The sequence below is a fragment of the Leishmania panamensis genome (assembly GCF_000755165.1).
Source record: "Leishmania panamensis strain MHOM/PA/94/PSC-1 chromosome 18 sequence".
In the NCBI taxonomy this organism is placed as follows: Eukaryota; Euglenozoa; class Kinetoplastea; order Trypanosomatida; family Trypanosomatidae; genus Leishmania; species Leishmania panamensis.
In genome coordinates, this window is record NC_025863.1 from 643,530 (window position 1) to 663,102 (window position 19,573).

At 57.6% G+C, this 19,573-nt stretch overlaps 7 protein-coding genes across 7 annotated transcripts, besides 3 other annotated features; all 7 read left to right on the plus strand.

The window, feature by feature from the left end:
- Positions 1-221: part of a repeat region that runs on past the window's edge.
- Positions 222-1,234: 1,013 nt separating this feature from the next.
- Positions 1,235-2,176, plus strand: NH (nonspecific nucleoside hydrolase, putative; the record flags this gene model as incomplete). The annotated part of the gene is made up of 1 exon (XM_010699684.1): positions 1,235-2,176. One exon carries the CDS (start codon positions 1,235-1,237, stop codon positions 2,174-2,176), a length of 942 nt encoding a protein of 313 aa, XP_010697986.1.
- A 572-nt stretch (positions 2,177-2,748) lies between these two features.
- Positions 2,749-3,208: a repeat region.
- Positions 3,209-4,660: 1,452 nt separating this feature from the next.
- Positions 4,661-5,302, plus strand: LPMP_181540 (hypothetical protein; the record flags this gene model as incomplete). The annotated part of the gene is made up of 1 exon (XM_010699685.1): positions 4,661-5,302. The coding sequence occupies one exon, from the start codon at positions 4,661-4,663 to the stop codon at positions 5,300-5,302; it is 642 nt and encodes a 213-aa protein (XP_010697987.1).
- Positions 5,303-7,203: 1,901 nt separating this feature from the next.
- Positions 7,204-9,579, plus strand: LPMP_181550 (kinesin, putative; the record flags this gene model as incomplete). The annotated part of the gene is made up of 1 exon (XM_010699686.1): positions 7,204-9,579. The coding sequence occupies one exon, from the start codon at positions 7,204-7,206 to the stop codon at positions 9,577-9,579; it is 2,376 nt and encodes a 791-aa protein (XP_010697988.1).
- Positions 9,580-10,231: 652 nt separating this feature from the next.
- LPMP_181560 (hypothetical protein) lies at positions 10,232-12,196 on the plus strand (the record flags this gene model as incomplete). The annotated part of the gene is made up of 1 exon (XM_010699687.1): positions 10,232-12,196. The coding sequence occupies one exon, from the start codon at positions 10,232-10,234 to the stop codon at positions 12,194-12,196; it is 1,965 nt and encodes a 654-aa protein (XP_010697989.1).
- A 1,778-nt stretch (positions 12,197-13,974) lies between these two features.
- Positions 13,975-14,406, plus strand: LPMP_181570 (hypothetical protein; the record flags this gene model as incomplete). Its single annotated transcript, XM_010699688.1, has 1 exon — positions 13,975-14,406. The coding sequence occupies one exon, from the start codon at positions 13,975-13,977 to the stop codon at positions 14,404-14,406; it is 432 nt and encodes a 143-aa protein (XP_010697990.1).
- Positions 14,407-15,432: 1,026 nt separating this feature from the next.
- Positions 15,433-16,101, plus strand: LPMP_181580 (hypothetical protein; the record flags this gene model as incomplete). The annotated part of the gene is made up of 1 exon (XM_010699689.1): positions 15,433-16,101. One exon carries the CDS (start codon positions 15,433-15,435, stop codon positions 16,099-16,101), a length of 669 nt encoding a protein of 222 aa, XP_010697991.1.
- Positions 16,102-17,741: 1,640 nt separating this feature from the next.
- Positions 17,742-18,197: a repeat region.
- Positions 18,198-18,802: 605 nt separating this feature from the next.
- Positions 18,803-19,573, plus strand: LPMP_181590 (hypothetical protein; the record flags this gene model as incomplete). Its single annotated transcript, XM_010699690.1, has 1 exon — positions 18,803-19,573. One exon carries the CDS (start codon positions 18,803-18,805, stop codon positions 19,571-19,573), a length of 771 nt encoding a protein of 256 aa, XP_010697992.1.

The window sequence follows — 19,573 nt, forward strand, 5'->3', positions numbered from 1 at the left end:
GCACCAGACGGCGGCCGGCACAATATGGGGGCGGCGGCGAGGCGAGCTGCGAGGTGGGTGGGTGGGCAGAGCTCGAGGCAGGGGCGTGCGCCGATGGCTGGGTTGGCGCCTTGCTGCAAGGCGTGTCTAGCGCTGCTCCGCGCCACGCGGTGGGCCCGCAGCGGGGTCGGGGGTGTCGAGTGGGGGTGGGCTCGTGCTCTGCCGCAGGGGATGGACGCGCTCCAGTACGGCTTATTTCAGCTCTCCTCTTTTGCGCAGTTGGATCGCTGGTGGATCTGCGCACGTTTTTTATGATGGAGGAGGAGGAGGGGTCTTGTACATGGTGCAAGCGAGTAGGAGATGCATACTGGTGTGCGCACGTGTGCGTATCAGCGAGGTGTATGTGAGCCGCAGCATGTCAGCGAAGAGAGGATCGGACAAAACATCCTGTACTGCCCGAAAGACGCATGGGAGCCTTGACCATGCCGTTATCTCCCTCTCTTTCCCTGTGCTGTTCTTCGATCTCCTTTGCATCACGGTGCATCCTCTGTTTCTTCGTCGTCGTTTACTGTGTGTATTTCTGTCTCACATTGCTCAGAGTTGCATACATGCTGCAGCGATCCACGCTTGAAGCCATGGAGAAGACGGAATCAGTGGCTCAGCAGCGACAGGCTGATGTCCTGTGGAGATGACACGCTCTTTTTCTTCGAGGAGAGGGTAGTCCTTGACACGTGCGCACCCGGGAGTGTCGTACCCCTTTCCTCCACTCGCCGCAGACGGCGCAAGACACACCAGCGACGCATAGCTAGTTGTCATACCTCTATTCTTGTTGGCAGCTTGTTAGCCCTCCCCATCCCTCCCTCGCAGCGTATGCTGCATGTGGTGCCGCTCTCCAGTTTTTAGCGTGTTTCTGGCGCCGTCTAGCACGTGTGCCGTTGCATGCTGTTGTAGGCGATGCAGTAGCGGTGCTCGTCATGAACACATCGAGGAATACACGCGCATCATCGCTCTCTCCTGACCTTTTTCTCTTTCTTCTCTTCTTGTCACCCCATCTCTTGCTGGGCCCACCGCTCAATGTGCCCGTTTTGTTTTTCCATCTGCTTGTTTGTTTCCGCCCTCGGTGGCGGGAAGGTCGTAACATACGGAGGAAAACGTTCTCGCTCACCCTCCACCCAATTTCCCCTCAGCTGCTTCCACTTTGACGCCCTCGTGCTCACAGTTCACGTAAACAAGAGATATCCAGCATTTTCAAGTAATGCCGCGCAAAATTATTCTTGACTGCGATCCCGGAATCGATGATGCCGTGGCTATCCTCCTCGCCTACGGCAACCCGGAGATCGAGCTACTTGCCATTACGACAGTGGTGGGTAACCAGACCTTGGAGAAGGTGACCCGGAATGCGCAGCTGGTGGCTGATGTGGCCGGCATTGTCGGGGTGCCCATCGCGGCTGGTTGCTGCAAGCCCCTCGTGCGCAAAGTGCGGACTGCCCCTCAGATTCACGGTGAAACCGGCCTGGGTACCGTCAGCTACCCCTCGGAGTTCAAGACAAAGCTGGACAAGCGCCACGCAGTGCATCTCATCATTGAGCTGATCATGTCGCACGAGCCTAAGTCCATTACGCTTGTGCCCACGGGAGGCCTGACGAATATTGCAATGGCTGCTCGTCTTGAGCCGCGCATCGTGGAACGCGTGAAGGAGGTGGTTCTGATGGGTGGCAGCTGCTGTATTGGTAATGCGTCCCCCGTCGCGGAGTTCAACATCTTTGTCGACCCGGAGGCGGCCCACATTGTGTTTAACGAGAGCTGGGACGTGACAATGGTGGGGCTTGACCTGACAAGCCAGGCGCTCGCCACGCCGGAGGTCCTGCAGCGGGTGAAGGAGGTGGGCACAAAGCCTGCTGACTTCATACTGAAGATTTTGGAATTCTACACAGAAGTATACGAAACACAGCGAAATACATACGCCAAGGTGCACGATCCATGTGCTGTGGCGTACGTGATTGACCCCACCGTGATGACGACCAATCGAGTGCCGGTGAACATCGAACTGAACGGGGAATTAACGGCTGGCATGATAGTCACTGACTTTCGCTACCCGAGGCCGGAACAATGCCACACGCAGGTGGCGTCGGAACTGGACTTCAGCAAGTACTGGGACCTCGTGATTGACGCACTCAAGCGCATCGGTGATCCTTAGTGGTGCGTGTATCACTATGGGCCATCAATGCAGTGGCATATGCGCAGCAATGCAGCTCTCCGCAGCGGCACGCTCGTGTGCGACGTTGTCGAAGACTCTTCTGCCTGTCTGCCTCATGCCGCGCCGGCCACGCAGGCTGCTGTGCCGCGTGGAAAGTACTTTTTTTCCTTTATCGTTAATAGCTCACTGCTACGGTAGTGGAATTGACCCGTTTCGCGTGAAGGAGAAGTAGAGGGCTGATAAGCTTGAGGGCCAGACGACGCCGGTGATCCATGAGGGAGCAACTGAGTGGATAGTAATGGCAATGGTGAAGCTGAGGAGGCGATTCCACCGGATCCGCCACCACCACCGCCTCTACCGCTACCGCTGGCCGCCTCGCCCTTTCCCACGCCTTCCTACCGCATTGCGTCTCTCTTTTTTCTTTTGTCTACTTCGGCGCACGCCTGACCCCCTCCCTTTTTTCGCCTACCAACCGCGAATGGGGGCGGGACGCGTCAGTGACATGTCGACTTGTTGAAAATGCAACACGAAAGGGAACGAATGAAATCTTCATTTTGTTTACTCGTTTTTATTCGCTAACGCGCCGCTCTACCACGAGCAGGCCAACACGTATACCCATACAGCCACGCAGCTCATCCATGCCGCCGCCCCGCCACGGCTATCTCAAGGAGTCGGGCGCAGTCAGCACGGTTGGGCGCCGTTCAGCCCATTGCAATGCCACCGCACACGGCGCGGGGGTGGGCCCAGCGCGACGCTCGGCATCACCGCCGCGCCGCAGCAGCAGGGCGGCTGTAGCCGGATGCGGGCACGTGCTGGATCGTCGATGCCGGGCTCGTGGTGAGCTGGCACTGCCGTGGTCATGACCGTGCGTCACTGTGGCGCCGCGCCCGCCCAGACCCCTCTCCCCTGTCGACGCCGCGAGCCCACCGCCGCGACCAAGCGCAGGCTGCAGGGCGTTGCCCCCTCCCCCCTCCCCCTGCGGAGAGCGGGCACCGGGCCCCTGAGGCACCGCGGTGAGCTGGCCAGCATCATCACGAGCGTCGAGTGAAGCCTGCAGGAAGTCGAGAGGTCGTTGGCATAGCCAATTAGTGTCTGAACCGAAGCGTTTGCGCGGCATTTACACGCAGGTTTTCTGTGTGGCGGTGAGTGTCAGTGGTGCTCTGCGGCGTAGCTGCTCCCTGGACAGTGGATGTCGGCGGCATGTGTCTCTTTCATCTGATGGCTGAGTCGTGCGCACATGGGCGCAAAAGGGAGCACATTTTCCCCACCGGAGTGCTTGTGTAGGTCTCGACTCCTTTCTTTGTCTCTTTTTTCGCTCAACTGTCCTCCTCACCTTCACGCGCTTTTCTCTTTATTTTCTAAGCACTGTTGAGCATTTTCATATAGGCCTGTCTCTGCGAGGTAATCCACCTAACCCGAGTGCGTCCCTTTCTCGGTCATCCGCCCCTACCCAGCCCCTTCAAAGAGGACCATACTGAGCCACCAATTCACGTGCTTAGTTGTACCGATATAGAGAGCACTCTTGCACATTCCTGCGTGCTTGCATCGATCGTTTTTTGGCCGTACGTCCGACAGCACTCACAAGGCAATTTTTTGCTTTCCTTTGCTGGTTCTCCCTTCCTAACTGCGCACACACACACCCGCTGGTACGCGAATCAGGCACCATTTCAGCGCCTTCGATTATCTTCCCTCACAGAAGAAGGTAGCCGCCTAAACGTGAAGGCACAAGCGTGCCTGTCAGTACACCACCACGAGCAGGCGTACCTTTTCCGTTGACCCTGACGTTGTCCGTTGCTTGTGCCCTCTTCCTCCACCTTGCTCTCGTTTGACGTTGGCCGATCCAGTGTGGGCGCTTTCTTCTTTTCCTTCTTAGGGGCTGTTTCATCTCGTCATTTGGTCTCGCCTGTTGGTGAGTTCGCCGTCACCATCTCGCACTGTGGCGTTTTCACCCCCCCCCCTTCATTGTGGCCCGCGCTCTCTTTTCGAGTTTGTTGCGTCAGCCTCCGTCCTCCGTCTTCTTCTCTGCATCTCATTTTCCGCTTGAGCTGCTCTCTCTGCTTGATTCACGACGACGACGTTGTCTTTTGTCTCCGCCGGGCTTAGTCCATTTACCCCTGTTCTAGGGAGCCTCTTCTGAGCAGGATAGAGGACGGAGCACCAGACGCTAGGAGAAGGGAGAGCAACGCAACGAACAAAACGAGAGCGAGTGGGGGCACACCGCGAATCCCCTCTTGCGTCATTGGTAAGTGCTGTTGCTGCTACCGCCACCACAAAGACACGGGCGCGTCGAGCTCGTATAATCTTGTGCCGATTCAGGTGGGGCACGTCTTCGATCGAGACGTTGCTCTGTCGAACGCTGTGCTGCTGTGCGGCCTCTCCCCGCCTTTTCTTTTGCTATTCCTCTTCTCCCTACTTGGGCACCCTTCCATCTTGCGCTCTCTCTCTTCCCGCCCCAGTCGCTGACTCGTGTGTGTGTGTGCCGTCATGTCCTGCAACGCGGGGCTTCTCATTTCCGTCAAGGGTAAGCGAGAGGGGGAGCTGGAGATTGCGCATTTCCCCACGAAGCTGACCTGCTCCTTTTCTGTGTCACTCGCAGAGGTGAGACGAGACGAGGCGCTCTTCGTCCTGTATCGCCTCCGCGTCAAGGAGTCGTCCATCCTCTTTTCTAAGACATACGGGCTGCTGGGCCATGACAAGGCGGGTCGGGCGCAACCATCCACGTGGGATGAGATCGCCCTGTATGCGCAACCGGCAGTGATGGAGATGGGAAAGCTATCCACTATTCGCGTGGAGTACATCACCATCTCCGAGGCTGAGGCAATGGGGCTTATTGAGAGAGGGGAGGTGGAGAAGGAGTTCTGTCGACCCTTCTTCACGCGCGGGGACACGAAGCACTACGAGGTGAGGTGCAGTTTTCACGATGCCTCGCCAGAGACAGCGGTCGAAAATGGTAGCCAAAAATACAGTGGGGGCGAATGTACCGGCGGTTCCCGTGTCACGAGCGCCGCTACTGCGGTGACAGTACTCGCGGCGGTGTGCGTAGCTATAGGAGTTATAGCGGCAAGGCGACGTGGCATCACCTGGGAGGGCGCTGCGCGAGCTGTGCATAGCTGGACTGGGGTGTGAGGCTCATTATAGGGGAATGGGCTTGCGGCGCCACTATGAGGCGTTGGTCGCAGCTGTATCCCTTAGTGAGACCAGACCCTTCGGCAGTAAGGCTCACCGCGCCACTACCCCCTGTTTCACTCTCTGATCACTTTCTCGCTGAGACAGTGCGTCGCTCTGTCAGTGTTACAGGAGGGAACGCGCCTCGAGGCCCCTGTCAGCATTCTTGTGTGCATGCGGGAGGAGCATACTCACTAAGAAGTTGCAGGCGCCTGTGCGTGTGTGTGTGCCCGCGGCACGGGTACTGGTGCAAAGCTCGATGTATGTGGTGCCCATCACTTGAGTCTCTGATGAGTGCCTCGCCGTGTACCTTCGCGAGTGGGCGAACGCGGCTGCCGCTTTCTCTCTCGCTGTGGTGTGTGGCGTTTTAGCCGATTGAGGTCACTTCTCTCTCTTCTGTGCACTGTGGCGTCACGAGCGATGTGCGTTTGTGTGTGCGGTGGCTGTTTTGTGCTTCATACGTTGCGCCTTCGCGCTCTGTCGTTCGTTGTTCGCACGCGCGCTCTTTTCCTTCTCCCTTTGTTCTCATTTTGTCGCGCTTCCTGCGCTGATCTCCTCTTTTATGGCTGTTCTTCGCTTGTGGGCCGGCATGCTTGACGGCACGAGATGAGAGAACTACACTTGTACTGCTAGCCAGGGTGGACATAGTGCTTTCATTGTTGCTGTGGTAGCCGAGTATCGTTGACCCTGTGCGTCACCGCGGCCCACCCCCCTCTCCTCTTTCTGCTCCAAGTGGGCTGGCACACAGCTCTTTCTCTCTCTCTGTGTGCGTTTACGCGCTCACGGGGGTGCCCGCATCGATGAACTTGCTCGGGGGAGGCGTGCCTGGTGTGTCGTTGTGTTTCCTCCGTGAGCCTCTTTGTATGCGTCTGTGTGCTTTTTCGTGTATGTCACTCCTCTTTCATTTTTCCACTAGCGCAAATCACGAGGGAGGCAGTGAGGCTCGGGCCTCCGTTGCCGAGTTGACATCATTGTGAGCGCGCTGCGGGTTTGTCGATGGTGCCCTCATTGCACACGTTTTCCTGTTCACCTGCCTGAACACAACGATGTGTGCTTGTCTCTGTCGCAGCGGTGTCGTATCACGGCATGTCCTTCCGCAGTGCATTACAGGAGGAGTGAAGGGTGGTGGTGGTGGTGGTGGGGGCACAGCTAGGGTAGCAGAGTCTTTAATAGGCGCTCTTTTGCATCTCTCTCTCTTTGAGTGTTGCTGTGGCGCCGCCCTCTACCAGCCGCTATGCCGATACCAAGGGAAGACAGAAGAGCTAAGAGTGACCAAGCTGCCGTTGCTTTCCGCCTCCATCCGCACCGCGACGCCTTCCCCCTGCCCACAACTCTCCTCTCTATTTCTCTCCATGGCTTTCTCTGTTTCGCCTAGTACAGCCAGCGTTCCCCTTTGCCGAGGAATTATTACGGGACTGCCGGTTACTGAGAGGCATGGACAGTGTGTATCGCGGATAAGCACTCAGCCTCACACGCACACACCAACATACATAAAGGGAAAGCCTAAGAGGAAGTTGATATCGCGCACTTCGACGGACCCACACGCTGCAACACGACAGTGCATGCGATCCATAGACATTGCCACCACCAACTTCAAGAGTATATATACTGTGCTATAGAAGAGTACACGGTAAAAGAGGAGGGGACAGGGGGGAGCACGTCTGCGGCATGTCATTGGAGTTTCTCCTCCAAGTCACATACGCAGCAACGCCTCTGACATACACACGCGCACAGGTATAGGCACTATTTGGCTCCTTCTTGTGTGCCTCTGCCTGCGCGCAGCAGTGCTTCGGTCGCTCTCTCAAACTCTCCCAAGCTTCCTCAAACCGCACAAGCCCAAGCGCAACTCAACGACAAAGTCGATGAGTCAACGGCGCGTGGAGGTGGCGGTGCGCGTGCGACCCAATACGGAGTTGCGCCGTAACTCGTGTGTTTCTCTCAGTCATGCAACTCATCACATAAGCTTGCAGGACAACAGCGGCGTCAACGCGCTGGCTGGGCGCCGCTCCTACAAGGAGGACTTTCTCTTCGACGAGCACGTGAGCAACAGAGCTGTGTTCGAGAAGCTGGTGTTGCGGAGGATGCTCGCAGCCACGCCAGAACACCCAGACACGCTGTGCTTTCTTGCCTACGGCCACACGAGCAGCGGCAAGACCTATACCATAGGGGGAAGTGAGAAGGAGCCTGGAATACTCGCACTCTGCGTGGAGGAGCTTCTGCGCGGTGAGGGTGTCGTGGAGGTGGCGATGCTCGAGGTGTATCTAGAGTCTGTGAACGACCTTCTCGCGCACGGAGAGCCGCGGCACATCCGCCGTCGCCAAGGACCGCTAGGCCCGGTGATTGTGGTGGAGGGACTCACCACGTGCTCCCTCACGTCTGTGCAGCAGTGGAATGCCGTAGCTGCTTACAGCATGAGTTCACGCCGCACCGCACCGACAGAGCGCAACCCTCGCAGCAGTCGTAGCCACGCTATCTTCACCATCAAAAGCCGCGGGGTGCGTCTCTGCTTCGTTGACCTGGCCGGGAGTGAACGGCAGACCGTCTTCTCCCCTCAACTCAACAAGGAGAGCATCAGCATCAACAAATCGCTCTCCCGCCTGAGCACCGTACTGGAGGCACTGAGCAACCAACGAGTCACCCAGGATGGAGCTCGTCCCTACGTGAACTTCCGAGACACCACCTTGACAGTGCTGCTGCAACGTTACTTGACCGGGTCGTCCATGACCACGTTTCTCGCCTGCGTGCATCCGAGCGCGGACTACTACCAGGAGACTCTCAGCACGCTCCGCTACACCCAGCGTCTGAAACGCATCCGCACCCGCGTAACCAAGGTTGATGAGGTCGAGTGGAGCGAAATGAAGACCAGCGAGCACCAGGTACTGCTTGATGAGCTGACCCGCCTACGCGAGCAAATGAAAGCGAGCGAGAACGCTTCTAAGCTCGTTGAGGCAGCCCATCAGCGCCGCATAGCGGAGTTGGAATCCACGCTGGCAAAGCAGGGAAGGTCACCATGCGGCGCAGTTGGTGCTTCATTGCCCCTTTTGTCCCCTCCCAGAGAGCTGAACGCTAGCCGCGCGAGGGACACGAGACGCGTCGCGGGTTGGCTGCTCAGCCGCGTCTTGGGAGAACTGCCAGAGTTAAATGTAGGCTACGACGCCTACTTTGACGCCTATTTTCCCCCTTCAGTCCAGGTGATCGGCTACGTGTCCACCATGGCGAGCCTTGTGCCGCGCATCCCTGGCGATGACCCGCTCGCATTTCTCGACGTCGGCGACTTGGCCATGGGCCTCTCTATGCTAGACGCTGGTGTCCCCCCATTCGTTCGACTGCATACGTCTCGCTGCGGTGACCCGAGTGGCTGGGAGGGGTACGAGTGGGATAGTAGCCATGATGTGGTCTACGTGCTTGCTTTCTTTGAGTATCACCCTACAGCGATGTCCGCCGCTGGCATGGAGGAAGCCCTGCAGTGCTGTGGTGGTTACGTGACGTCCGCCCCGCTGCTGCCGATAGCGACGGTGCTCTGCGTGGCGGTGAGTGCCACTCGCCGCGTCAAAGAGGAGGTGCTGCAGCGCCTCGTCGACTTGCAGTGCGAGCAGCATGAGGCAGTCATGGAGCAGGCCAATGCTGGGGCAAGGACGCCGTCGCTGTCGTCCTCGCTGTCATCGTCTCGTCAATCTACGTTGCCTTCAGGCACGGAGCTTCTCGACGCTTCCCTGGTGCACAGTGTAGGCGGGGCAGAGGGTGACAACGACGCTTCGGCCATCTCAAGTGCTGCTAATGGTAATGCACTCCTCGGGAAGGAGGTCCACAACCAAGCGGCGGATACGCCGTGCATTGTGGCACCGCTTAAAGAGGAGGATAGCAGCACCAACAACAGCAACAGCCACAGCTGCGACTCGCGCAAAGAGGCGCGCGCAGAGATTGGGTCAGCCGAGGTGCGCCACAGCGTCGGCGAATGCACCGCCCCTTCGAGGCCGTCGGTGTCGCCGCCGCGAGAGGGCAAAGCCGAAGAGACGAAAGCAGCGGAGGGCAGCCCCACGGCGGCGGTTTCATTCCCACAGTCTGCGCCACCAACACGTAGGCTATTTTCCCCGCAGCGGCCTTCCGGCACCGCATTAGCGCTGTTACCACCTGCAGACGAGGTGTCACCGGGGTGTACCAGTAAGCGGCGTCACAGGACCGCTAGAGAAGGGAAGGCCGTGAGGATGCAGACGTGTCAGGGATGCAGCGCCGCGTAATGGCGATGGCGAAGCGCTGCCGTTCGCAAAACATCCTCTAACGTGACACTTCGTGTCCGAGTCATGATGAGATGTGCTTTTACAAGTCGGTGCGCTTCAGTGCTCAACACGCCCATGGGCGAAGGTGCGCCTCTCATAGGGCTTTCCACGGGATTGGACGACCGAAGGAGCGCAGGTGGGCATCGTGTCATCGTGAGTTCTCCCTCTCTCTGTGCATCTTTCCTCCCCTCGCATTCCCCTCGAAGAGCGAGGCGAGAGAGCATCGTGCGAAGCTGAGCAGTGCACGAAGAAGAGCACAGGGGAAGCAAGCGAAGAAACGCTCAGCTCTGCCTTTGGAAGCGTTGTGAGGGGGGACTTGTCTTCTGCACACCCGTCAAGTGTACCGAACCACTCATCGTACTGCGGCATCTTGCTGACAATCCTGGATGCAGGACTGCGCGAGCAGAATACGACTTACTTCCAGAGTGCCGGCAGGAATGCCTGCCCTTGTGTCTGCGTTTTCATGTGTTCATGACTCTCTCGCAATTTTCCCTCCATCCCTTCCCCCTCTCGCTCTCTCTCTCTGGTGCGTTATGCTGGACACACTCCATCCTCTCTCACCTCGTCTCTCTCCCCCGCAGAACACCGGCATACGCCACCGAAAGTTGCATCCATGGCCGTCACCAAGGAGAAGAAGTCCTTCAAGAAGTTCGCCAAGAAGCACTTGGCCGGCGTCATCGAGACCCGCCGCAAGACTGCCAAGTCCAAGAAGGAAAAGCTTGAGCGACTGGAGAAGAAGAAGACGCGTGAGGCAAAACATGCGGCCAGGGAGGAGAAGGAGCACATGGATCAGCTGGAGCGGCTCAAAGACACCGATCCCGAGTTCTACTCCTACCTCGAGGAGGAAGACCCGACGCTGCTGCAGTTTGGCAAGGAAGACATCGACGTCGTGGAGGAGAACGACGGCAGTGATGCGGAGACGGAGGTGGACGACGATGAGAGTCGCGACGGCAATATTGACGACGACAACGAGCACGCAGACGGGGATAATGGGGAGGGCAGCGGCGATGCAGCACCGCACCGTGGCCGTGTGACTCGCGAGGAGCTCGCACAGCTGACAAGTACTAGCAGTGCTATGGAGTTGTGCATTGACGTCTTTGTTTCTGCTGTTCGTGAGCTTGGTTATCAGGTCAAGGAGCACCCTCGGCCACAGTCTACTCGCAAGTTTGAGGAGCCGGCGCTGGTGAAGGAGGCGCTGGTGTCGGTGGCGAAGCATGTCGGCAAGCACCTCAGCACCTTCATCACGGGCAAAGGCTCCTTCAAGTCGTACAAAACGCGTATGGTGGTGAAGCGTCTCCTCATGGCGCTCTCGTCTGTCATTGGTGAGGGCCACATCGACGCCGTCCTCACCTCAGGCCTTCTTCATACCGTTGTTCCATTTGTGCCGTTGCTCCACTACGTGCGTGGGCTGACCAAGGCGGTGCTGAAGGCGTCGCTGAATCTCTGCGCCGCGCCCGAGGAGTCCGTGCGCGTCGCGGCCTACATGGTTGTGCGCTCTGTTGCCACCCGCGCGGCCGGTACACGCTCCATGTACCAGTCCACTGCCTTCAAAGGCATCTTCCTCACCCTCATCCGCACTGCCCATCACTATAACATTCACAACCAGGGCACAGTTGTCTTTCTCATGAACTGCGTCGTGGATCTCTATGGCACTGACATGGAGGCGGCGTATCAGCACACCTTTGTGTACCTGCGCCAGTTGGCTATCTACCTGCGTGCAGCGCTGCAGCAGCAGACGCAGAGCAACGTCCGCGCTGTAGTCAACTGGCAATACCTGAATGCACTGCGCACGTGGGGGGCCGTGGTGTCGACCTACGCGGAGCCGAATCAGCTAGGGCCGCTCATCCACCCCGTTGTGCAGATCGCCACAGCGTTGATGGATCTCTTCTCCTCGCCGCGCATGTTTCCGATGCACCTTCAGGTTGTTGAAGTGCTGAACCACATCGCTCGCCGTGCCGACGGGCTCTACATTCCTGTCGCGCCGTACCTGCTGCGCATTCTCACTTCCCCGAGTGTTGCGCTTTCACACGCACCAAACGGTGCCTCATCTAGTCCGGACCAGGCCGACTTGCTCTTCACCATCCGCGTGAAGAAGGTGCAGGCGCGCAGCGGCGCCTACCATCGTGACATCTGGAGCGAGGCGCTGTACCTCCTCACCGAGCACCTTGCCACCCACAGTCACACCGTAGGCTTTCCTGAGTCCTTCTGGGCGGTGGAGAGCACGCTGAACAAGCTCAAGACGCAGGTGCGTGTGCCGAAGGTGCACTCTAGCATCAGCAACCTGCTACGCCACATCCAGACCACCTCGCAGAAGATCAAGTCGAAGCGTGAACAGGCCAACTTCGGCCCGTGCGATCTTGCTGCAGTGAAGCAGTTCGAGGACGAGCTGAAGCAGCAAGGGACTGCACTCACGTCGTACTACCACACCATGCGACAGCAGCGCATCGATGACCTCGCCGCGAAACACAAGGACGCGTCAGGCGAGCGTGTAACGCTGGAATGTGTTGTGGCAAAGCGAAAGGGCGGTGGCAGCGCTGGTGGCAAGCGCAACCGTCCGCAGGTGCGCCGCAGTGCGTAAGGTGTAGTGTTGCGTCTGGGGAGGATGGAGGCGCTCTTCGCCCTCCCCTTTTCACCGCCTTCCTAAGAATGCGCATGTCACCGAGTATATCGCAGCGCTCCTTTCCTCCATCCGTGGATGGTCGTCCTCGTTGGTATGTGCGTGTTAACGAAGGCGGATAACAGCGTAATTCGACTAAGGAAATGCTTCTCTGTGTTCTCTCTCTGTTGATCTGTTTTGATGTTCTCTCTTCTCTGTTAGTGCTTCGGTCTGACGGTGTCTGCGTGTGCTGAGCACTGGCTGTGAATGCTGTTTTGGCCATTATGCGTCTCTTTTTCTTATGGGTTTCGGTGTGTGCTGACGCACCGTTGAGTAATGGCGGTGCAGCCTGCGGGTCCGCTAGTGCCGTAAGCGAAGATTGATAAGTAGAAAACGAAGTTTGCTAAGAAGAAGAGCTGCGCCCACGAATGTGCGAGGTGCGAGTTCGGCCTAGCGACGTGAGGGACGCCACAGCGACTTGTGGAACGTTGCCACCAAACAATCGGTGGCGGTGAGAGGAGCACGGCTGAGCCTACGCACATGTTCTAAAGCAGGCCTCCGTGCGCTTGCATGTTAAGCAGCCCAATGGTAACAAGGCTGAGGGTGGGAGACAGGCTGCTGTGCGGTACTCTGATCTCGCATTCACAGCTTGGCGAGTGCGCAGCTGGCTCACCCGTCGTCGTTCCCCTTCGTTTTTTTCTCCTCCCCGTTCGTTTCTTATGCTCCTCTCTTCTCTTCTTTTCTCTTTCCCTCGCTCGCTTCCTCTGCGAGTTGCCTTTGTTTATCACCTTTTCCGCATTCTCCTCTCGTCCCTCTTTCTCTCCTTCAGTCATCACAGCCACCATACCGAGTCGCACCCACGCATTTCCTCCGTCACAACATCCATAGGCCTGGCCAGTGACTCAAACAAGCGTACACAGACACACTCTCGACTGGGGTCTGGCTTTTGTCAACGTGCTAGGCCTGCTGGCACATGCGCGTGCCTATCTATTCGTCCTTCTGTATGTTTGTCTGGGCCTCTCTGCCCAGTCGCTGTGCATCTGCATCAGTCCTTTCCCGCCTTTTCGTCAGGTCTCTTTCCATCTCTTCTTACCTCACGCGTTACCTTTTTTCTTTCCGTGCAGTGCGTGTTCCTCATCTACTCCATCAAGTGTACGCAGAGGTGTTGACGTTTCTTTTCTCTTCTGCTCGTGCGAGCACTGCGGTCAAACCTGGGGGATTCGGTGCATTATCGCGTTCCCCCCTCCCCATTTAGCAAGTTTGTGTGTAATCTCGAACACCGCAGAATTGTATGGGCGTCATTTCCCTGCTTCCGCTACCTCAACCCCAGAAGTCTAGCATTTCCTCTCCCTGGTTTTCTCCTCCCCTCTTTACCGGTGGCGCCCCCCCCATTTCTCGCTCTTTCCTTCTCTGCTCTCTCTCTTTTTCTCTCCCTCTCCATGGCCGTGGCTCTCTGCCCACTCGTCCGTGTCTCGTCCGCTCTCTGTGCGTAGTCCATTCACCCCCACCCTGATCGCCCGCTTCTCGTTCAGATTCCACGCGTGAGCATCTCTTGTTGTCGACCGGCACATACATCACAGGCGCGCTGCTCCCTGTGCTCTCAAGAGGGCGCAGGTCTCCTTCGTTTTACCGCTTTCCGCTTTGCTGTGGGTGTGCGCTGTTTGCTGAAGACTCGCTTCCCTGCGTCCACCCCGCCTGTCTTTTTACTCTCGCGTCCGTCACGCGTCTGTGTGTATGCGCACACCTCAATCGTCGTCGTCATGGACTCCCTGTACAGCTGGGATGACTCGACTAAGATCGGAGTGGCTTTTACCGGCCTCGGTGTGTTCTTTACCTTCATGGGCGTTCTGATGTTCCTGGATAGCATCCTGCTCACAATGGGGAACGTGTTGTTTGTCGTCGGTGTGGCGATGGTGATGGGGCCGCGACGGTGCAAGGCGTTCTTCATCGCGCGCCAGCGCGCATCTGCGTGCTTCTTCACCGGCATTTTGTTTGTACTTTTCCGGTGGTGTTTTATTGGCATGTGCATTCAAGGCTTCGGCGCCCTGAACTTATTTGGCAACTTCTTCCCCATGTTAGTGCGTGTGTTGGAGTCAGCCCCCATCATTGGGCCCATACTCTTATCCGCCCCTGTCCAGAAGGTGCTGTCTCTCATGCACATCAACGATGGCCGAAGCTTGCGCAATGTATAGAGCTGTGGGTCTTGACGCCACGCCTTTCGCTGGCTGACCGACAGCTGCAGCATTGTGATGCCAAGTGAATTTGAGAGAGGGGAAGGAGGGACTGCCGTGATGGCGGGTGGTGGTTAGACAGGGGCGAAAAGGCCACCGATTGGCGAGTCGCACGAGCGACATACAGCCTTTGGGCGGGAAGTCCGCACAAGACCCTTTAGATACTGATGCACAGGGGCTTACAAGACTCCTTGTGCTCCACCGCGTCTGTATGCCTTTCCTTCGTCCCTTCACCTTTCCGCTGCTTTCTGGGTTGTTTTCACATCAGATCTCACTCGTGTGTGAATAAGGGCTGCACAGATGCTTCTATGTGACCTTGTGTTGGCGCATGACCGGCGTGGGTTGTGCGCCCTACCTTCTCTACTGCTCCCCGTTGGTGTTTTAAGCTGGCCGTCCATGCCCCCCTCCCCCTGCGGTGCTCGCGTGCATTGTGAGTGTGAACATCCATACGCAAAAGCACTGGTGCACGTGGACATAACAGCGACTCGCTCATACAACGCCAAGCGTCTCTCTCCGTCGACAACGCATCTTCTCCAACGCTGCGCTTAGGGGGAGGGGTGCCCCCGAGGAACCGTTTGTCGAGTGCCAAAGAGTGCACGCGTCTCCTCCTCTGTGTGTTGCTACGCGCTTGTCAAGTGTGGCTTAGTAGTTGACGATAAAAAAGATAAAACGAGAAGGCAAGTGCCCCTCTGGATGTCGGCGCCCCCCTTTACTTGCAGAGCGTTACCCTGCGAGGAAGCCCCGCGAGTGCGCCGGCAAGGGAAGTCCTGATGAGGGGTACCCTGGTGCTGCGTGGGTCATCTGCCTCTTTGTCTTCACTCTGTTCCCCCTCCTTTCCTTCTCTTTCCCCGGCATTTTGCTGGTGGAGTTTTTTCTCTCTCTGTGCGCCACCCCCCTGTGGAGGTGAGAAAAGCGCCTCGATACACGTTTTCTCTCTCTCTCTCGCCTTTGCTTGAGGACCCTCGGATTAGTGTGCTCCAGCCAAAGATGGAATTGACCGTGGGGGGCAAGCCGGTGTTGCTGACTACACACAAGGCGTACTGCGAAGTAAATGAGCTGCAGAGTCTTCGAGCGTTTGCGCAGTACCCGCCGCTGTGCACCTACCTCACCGAATGTGAGAAGAACGGCCCAATCCCCGATGCCGTAGTAATACGGCACCTGGAACGCGTGGCGCATCGTATTACTGGCGCTGTGGTCGACCTGATCTATGGTGGCACCAGCACAGCACGTGTGCTACGCCTTACCAACGCCCGCCCGGCTGTACTGCTGCCGATCGTTGCTATAGAGGAGCGGCGCTACGCGGTGTTGGTGCAGCAGGCGGAGTTGTCTCAAGGGCTCAAAAGTGTAACGACAGCGATGCGCGGTATTGTGGATGCGGAGGGTGGCTTCGCTAATGACACCTACACTAGTGCACTGGCAAGGGCCGGAGTGCGAATTGCAGACGCTTCTCCTCTCTCCTTTACGGATTTCACCATAGGCAACGAAGGAGAGCCCGCCGTCCGCTTTTTTACTCTGACGACGACGTGCAATGCTGAGCAGGCGGAGCAGCTTCGCCAGAACCCGGACTTAGCACTGGTGGAACTCAAGGATGTCTTCGCCTCAGGGGATGCCGCAGCGTCCTTGGCGGTATCCTTGGTGTCGGCCACCACCGAGTAGTGCCGTGTGCACAGTGAATGGGCCTCACGATTAGCGAATCCACCGGCAGCCTTCTTCTTGATCTGCCAGTGTCTTTTTCGACTTCTCAGAAGTCGTGTGGCCTCCCGTTGTCCTCCTCCCTCCCTTCCTCGTCCTCTTCCTGTTTGTGTGTGTATCATCGCCCCCCTTATGCCGAGTGCCTGTGGGCGTGTGCCTCTCATGTACAATCGCGTCGCGCTTGCATCTGTTGGTGCACCTGCGTGACTTCTCTCCTTGTCTCCCTTCTCTGTAGCCCTCTCCCTTTCTTCCTCAGATGTTTCTGCCAACCGATGCAACTGACAAAGCGACGCCGACATCACCACTAATTAGAGGAGCATCTTGCTGCCCCCTCGTCGTATCTTCGTCGCATGACGCCAAGGGAAGACAGCGCACGTTGGGTGTGATCAAAAAAATATCATTCGAGAAAGAAAGCTGATATGACTCCTGAGAAAGACTCCATGAGGGCTGAGCCTTTCCGCCGATTTCGCGTCGTGTTTGCACTGATGTACGGTGCAGTGCACCAGCGAGAAGGGGGACTCTCATTCGGTACAGTACTGTGACGCGCACACTACGCAGCAGCAGGAGGAGGAGTAGTCTCTCTCCTTCCCTATACTCATTCAGTGAGAGCTTTGAGCACAGTCACCTTAACTGCACTCCATTTCTTCCCCTCTTGTGCCATCTATGGCTGTGCCTTTTCAAGATTCGCACGTGCTTCTCCTCATCGGTGTTTACCATGGCGCGCCCGTGTGATGGTGCGCGTGTCGTCAGTTCGTCTTCATTACCACTATCATTTTCACTGCTGCGCTACATCGACGGAATCTACAGCTCCGTCGGGGAGCCTGAGAGTCGCGATTTGATCCCTACTTTCGCTGATGTGGCGTGGCGTCTCACTGCTCTCTCGACTTCGCACTCGCTTCTGGCTCCCCCCGCCTCCTCCTCGTCTTTCCCTTACTATCGGACGAAGGGCTAGTCATGTCCTAGTGAGCGCTTTCGTGGCGAAATTTTGTGTTGTTTGCCTCTGGCATCAGACCCGCGGAAGGTTCTTGCCCTTTCCTCTTCAGCAGCTACGCGCCGTGCGCTTGATTGATCTGCAGGCGTGAGGGTGCGTGTGTTCATGTATCAGGGAACTTGAGAGTGATGATTCTTTGCCTTCTCTACTTGCGTTATTTTTTCTGTGCCATTGAAGTCTCATGAATCTTGCGCGTTGAATCAAGCAGAAGAATGAGTTCGAGATATCGTCGTGGAAAGAGGCAAACCCCCGCAGAGCGCGCATACGAACTCGCACGAGTGTTCATGCTTCCACGTGTCTACTCCAGCTACCTCACCGGCGCTTCTCTTTAGCACTCTCTCCTCCCGTCACACATCATTGTGTTTTTCTATCTGCGCGTGCCGCTCCTCTTCTCTTCCACCACCACGCTGGCATACACACCCGGTGGGGCTGCGTTATCGAGCGCTCTCTCCTCTTTTGTTTCAGGCGTGTAGCGCTGTGAGCGCACACGTACTCCTTGGCGACCACCCATTCAGGCGCGACCGCCGATTTGTCTCTCGTCTTCCTTATTTCGGTTATTTCGGTCTTATCATCTTTTTTTCCTTTTTTGTGTGCGTGCTGCCCATCGCTCGTGATGATGCTGGCCAGCTCACCGCGGTGTCTCAGGGGCCCGGTGCCCGCTCTCCGCAGGGGGAGGGGGGAGGGGGCAACGCCCTGCAGCCTGCGCTTGGTCGCGGCGGTGGGCTCGCGGCGTCGACAGGGGAGAGGGGTCTGGGCGGGCGCGTCGCCACAGTGACGCACGGTCATGACCACGGCAGTGCCAGCTCACCACGAGCCCGGCATCGACGATCCAGCACGTGCCCGCATCCGGCTACAGCCGCCCTGCTGCTGCGGCGCGGCGGTGATGCCGAGCGTCGCGCTGGGCCCACCCCCGCGCCGTGTGCGGTGGCATTGCAATGGGCTGAACGGCGCCCAACCGTGCTGACTGCGCCCGACTCCTTGAGATAGCCGTGGCGGGGCGGCGGCATGGATGAGCTGCGTGGCTGTATGGGTATACGTGTTGGCCTGCTCGTGGTAGAGCGGCGCGTTGCTAAAATCACTTGCACTGGGTGAGCAACAGCGGTGTGCGCTATTTTTTTCCTCGTTTTTCTTTTCCCTTTTTGCATTGAAGCAGCGTGTGGGCGTATCAACGGGAATGTGTCTGCGTGCGGGTGCACCTCATTGCGTTTTGGAAGGAGCGTAGCGACGGGTAAAGAACATAAAAGGCACGAAGGATGTGTGCAGCACATCCTGCACAGGCATCCCACTGCCATCTTTCAGGCACTCGTGCCTTTTACTGGGGCACCTGTTAAAGAGTGTCATTGTAAGGTAAGAAGCAACACACTTAGCAGTGAGGAGTGACGCCCACGACTACACGGAGGCGTATACGACGGTGCGGCCTGGCATAATCGCTGCGGTGCGGACTCTGTGTGCTCCCTCGTCATAGCTTTGGCTTGCTTACTCCCCCCTCACGCTTTCATCAGCCATCCTCTCCATCTTCTTTAACTCATCTCCTCTCTGCATCTGTACACCAACACCGGAGCGCACTTCGTTTTCCTGCACCACGTGACAGCGGCGCTCCGCACGGCAGCTTCTTCCTGGTCTCGCACAGTGTTCTTAGAGACGGAGAAATAACCAAGGTAGAATAGGCATCCCATGACAGTCACAATGGACCCTGACGCACCGTCGGTGCTCACGAGCGAGGTATACAACGCCGCCGAAGCGATCTTCAACACACTGCAGAACAAAGAGAAGCTTGTGTCTTTCCTCGATTGCACGACGCTTCTGCGTGGCATGGGGATGAACCCAACGCTGGAAGACATGGACAAGCTGAAGAGCCTCATGGCACAGCCCATCCTTCGACTGGAGCAATGGCGGCGAGAGGAGGAGCTGAAGCGCGAGAAGGAGCGGCGCAAGGAGGAGGCGCGAGAACGGAAAGGCAGAGGTCGCGCCAGCGTTGCCCCGGGGAGGAAATCGATTGTGCAAAAGATCGCTGACCCTGTGGCTGAGGCGGCGCCGGCTGACAACACAGTCGCTGAGGAGATTAAGAATATCGACTGGAACATCTTTATTAGGTGCACAGAGATGATTTTCCGAGACCGCATGCGCGAGGAGTGCGCCGTGCTAGAGGCACTGAGGGTCTTCGGAGGGGACTCGTCCACCAGCATGTCGCGTAGCAAGCTCATTGAAATTGTGACCACCAAGGGCGACAATATACTCACACCAGCGGAGGTAAAGATATTAGTCACGTTGCTGCCGGAGAGCTGTCCGGTGAATGAGTGGGCGGGGCGCATTCAGGGTACCTACGTGGCCCCCACACAGGAGGAGATCGACGCTGCTGCCATGCGCGAAATTGAAGCGCGCCGCCACCAGGAGGCGGCAGAGAAGCAGAAGGAGGCAGAGAAGGATCCGCTGAAGGGATTATAA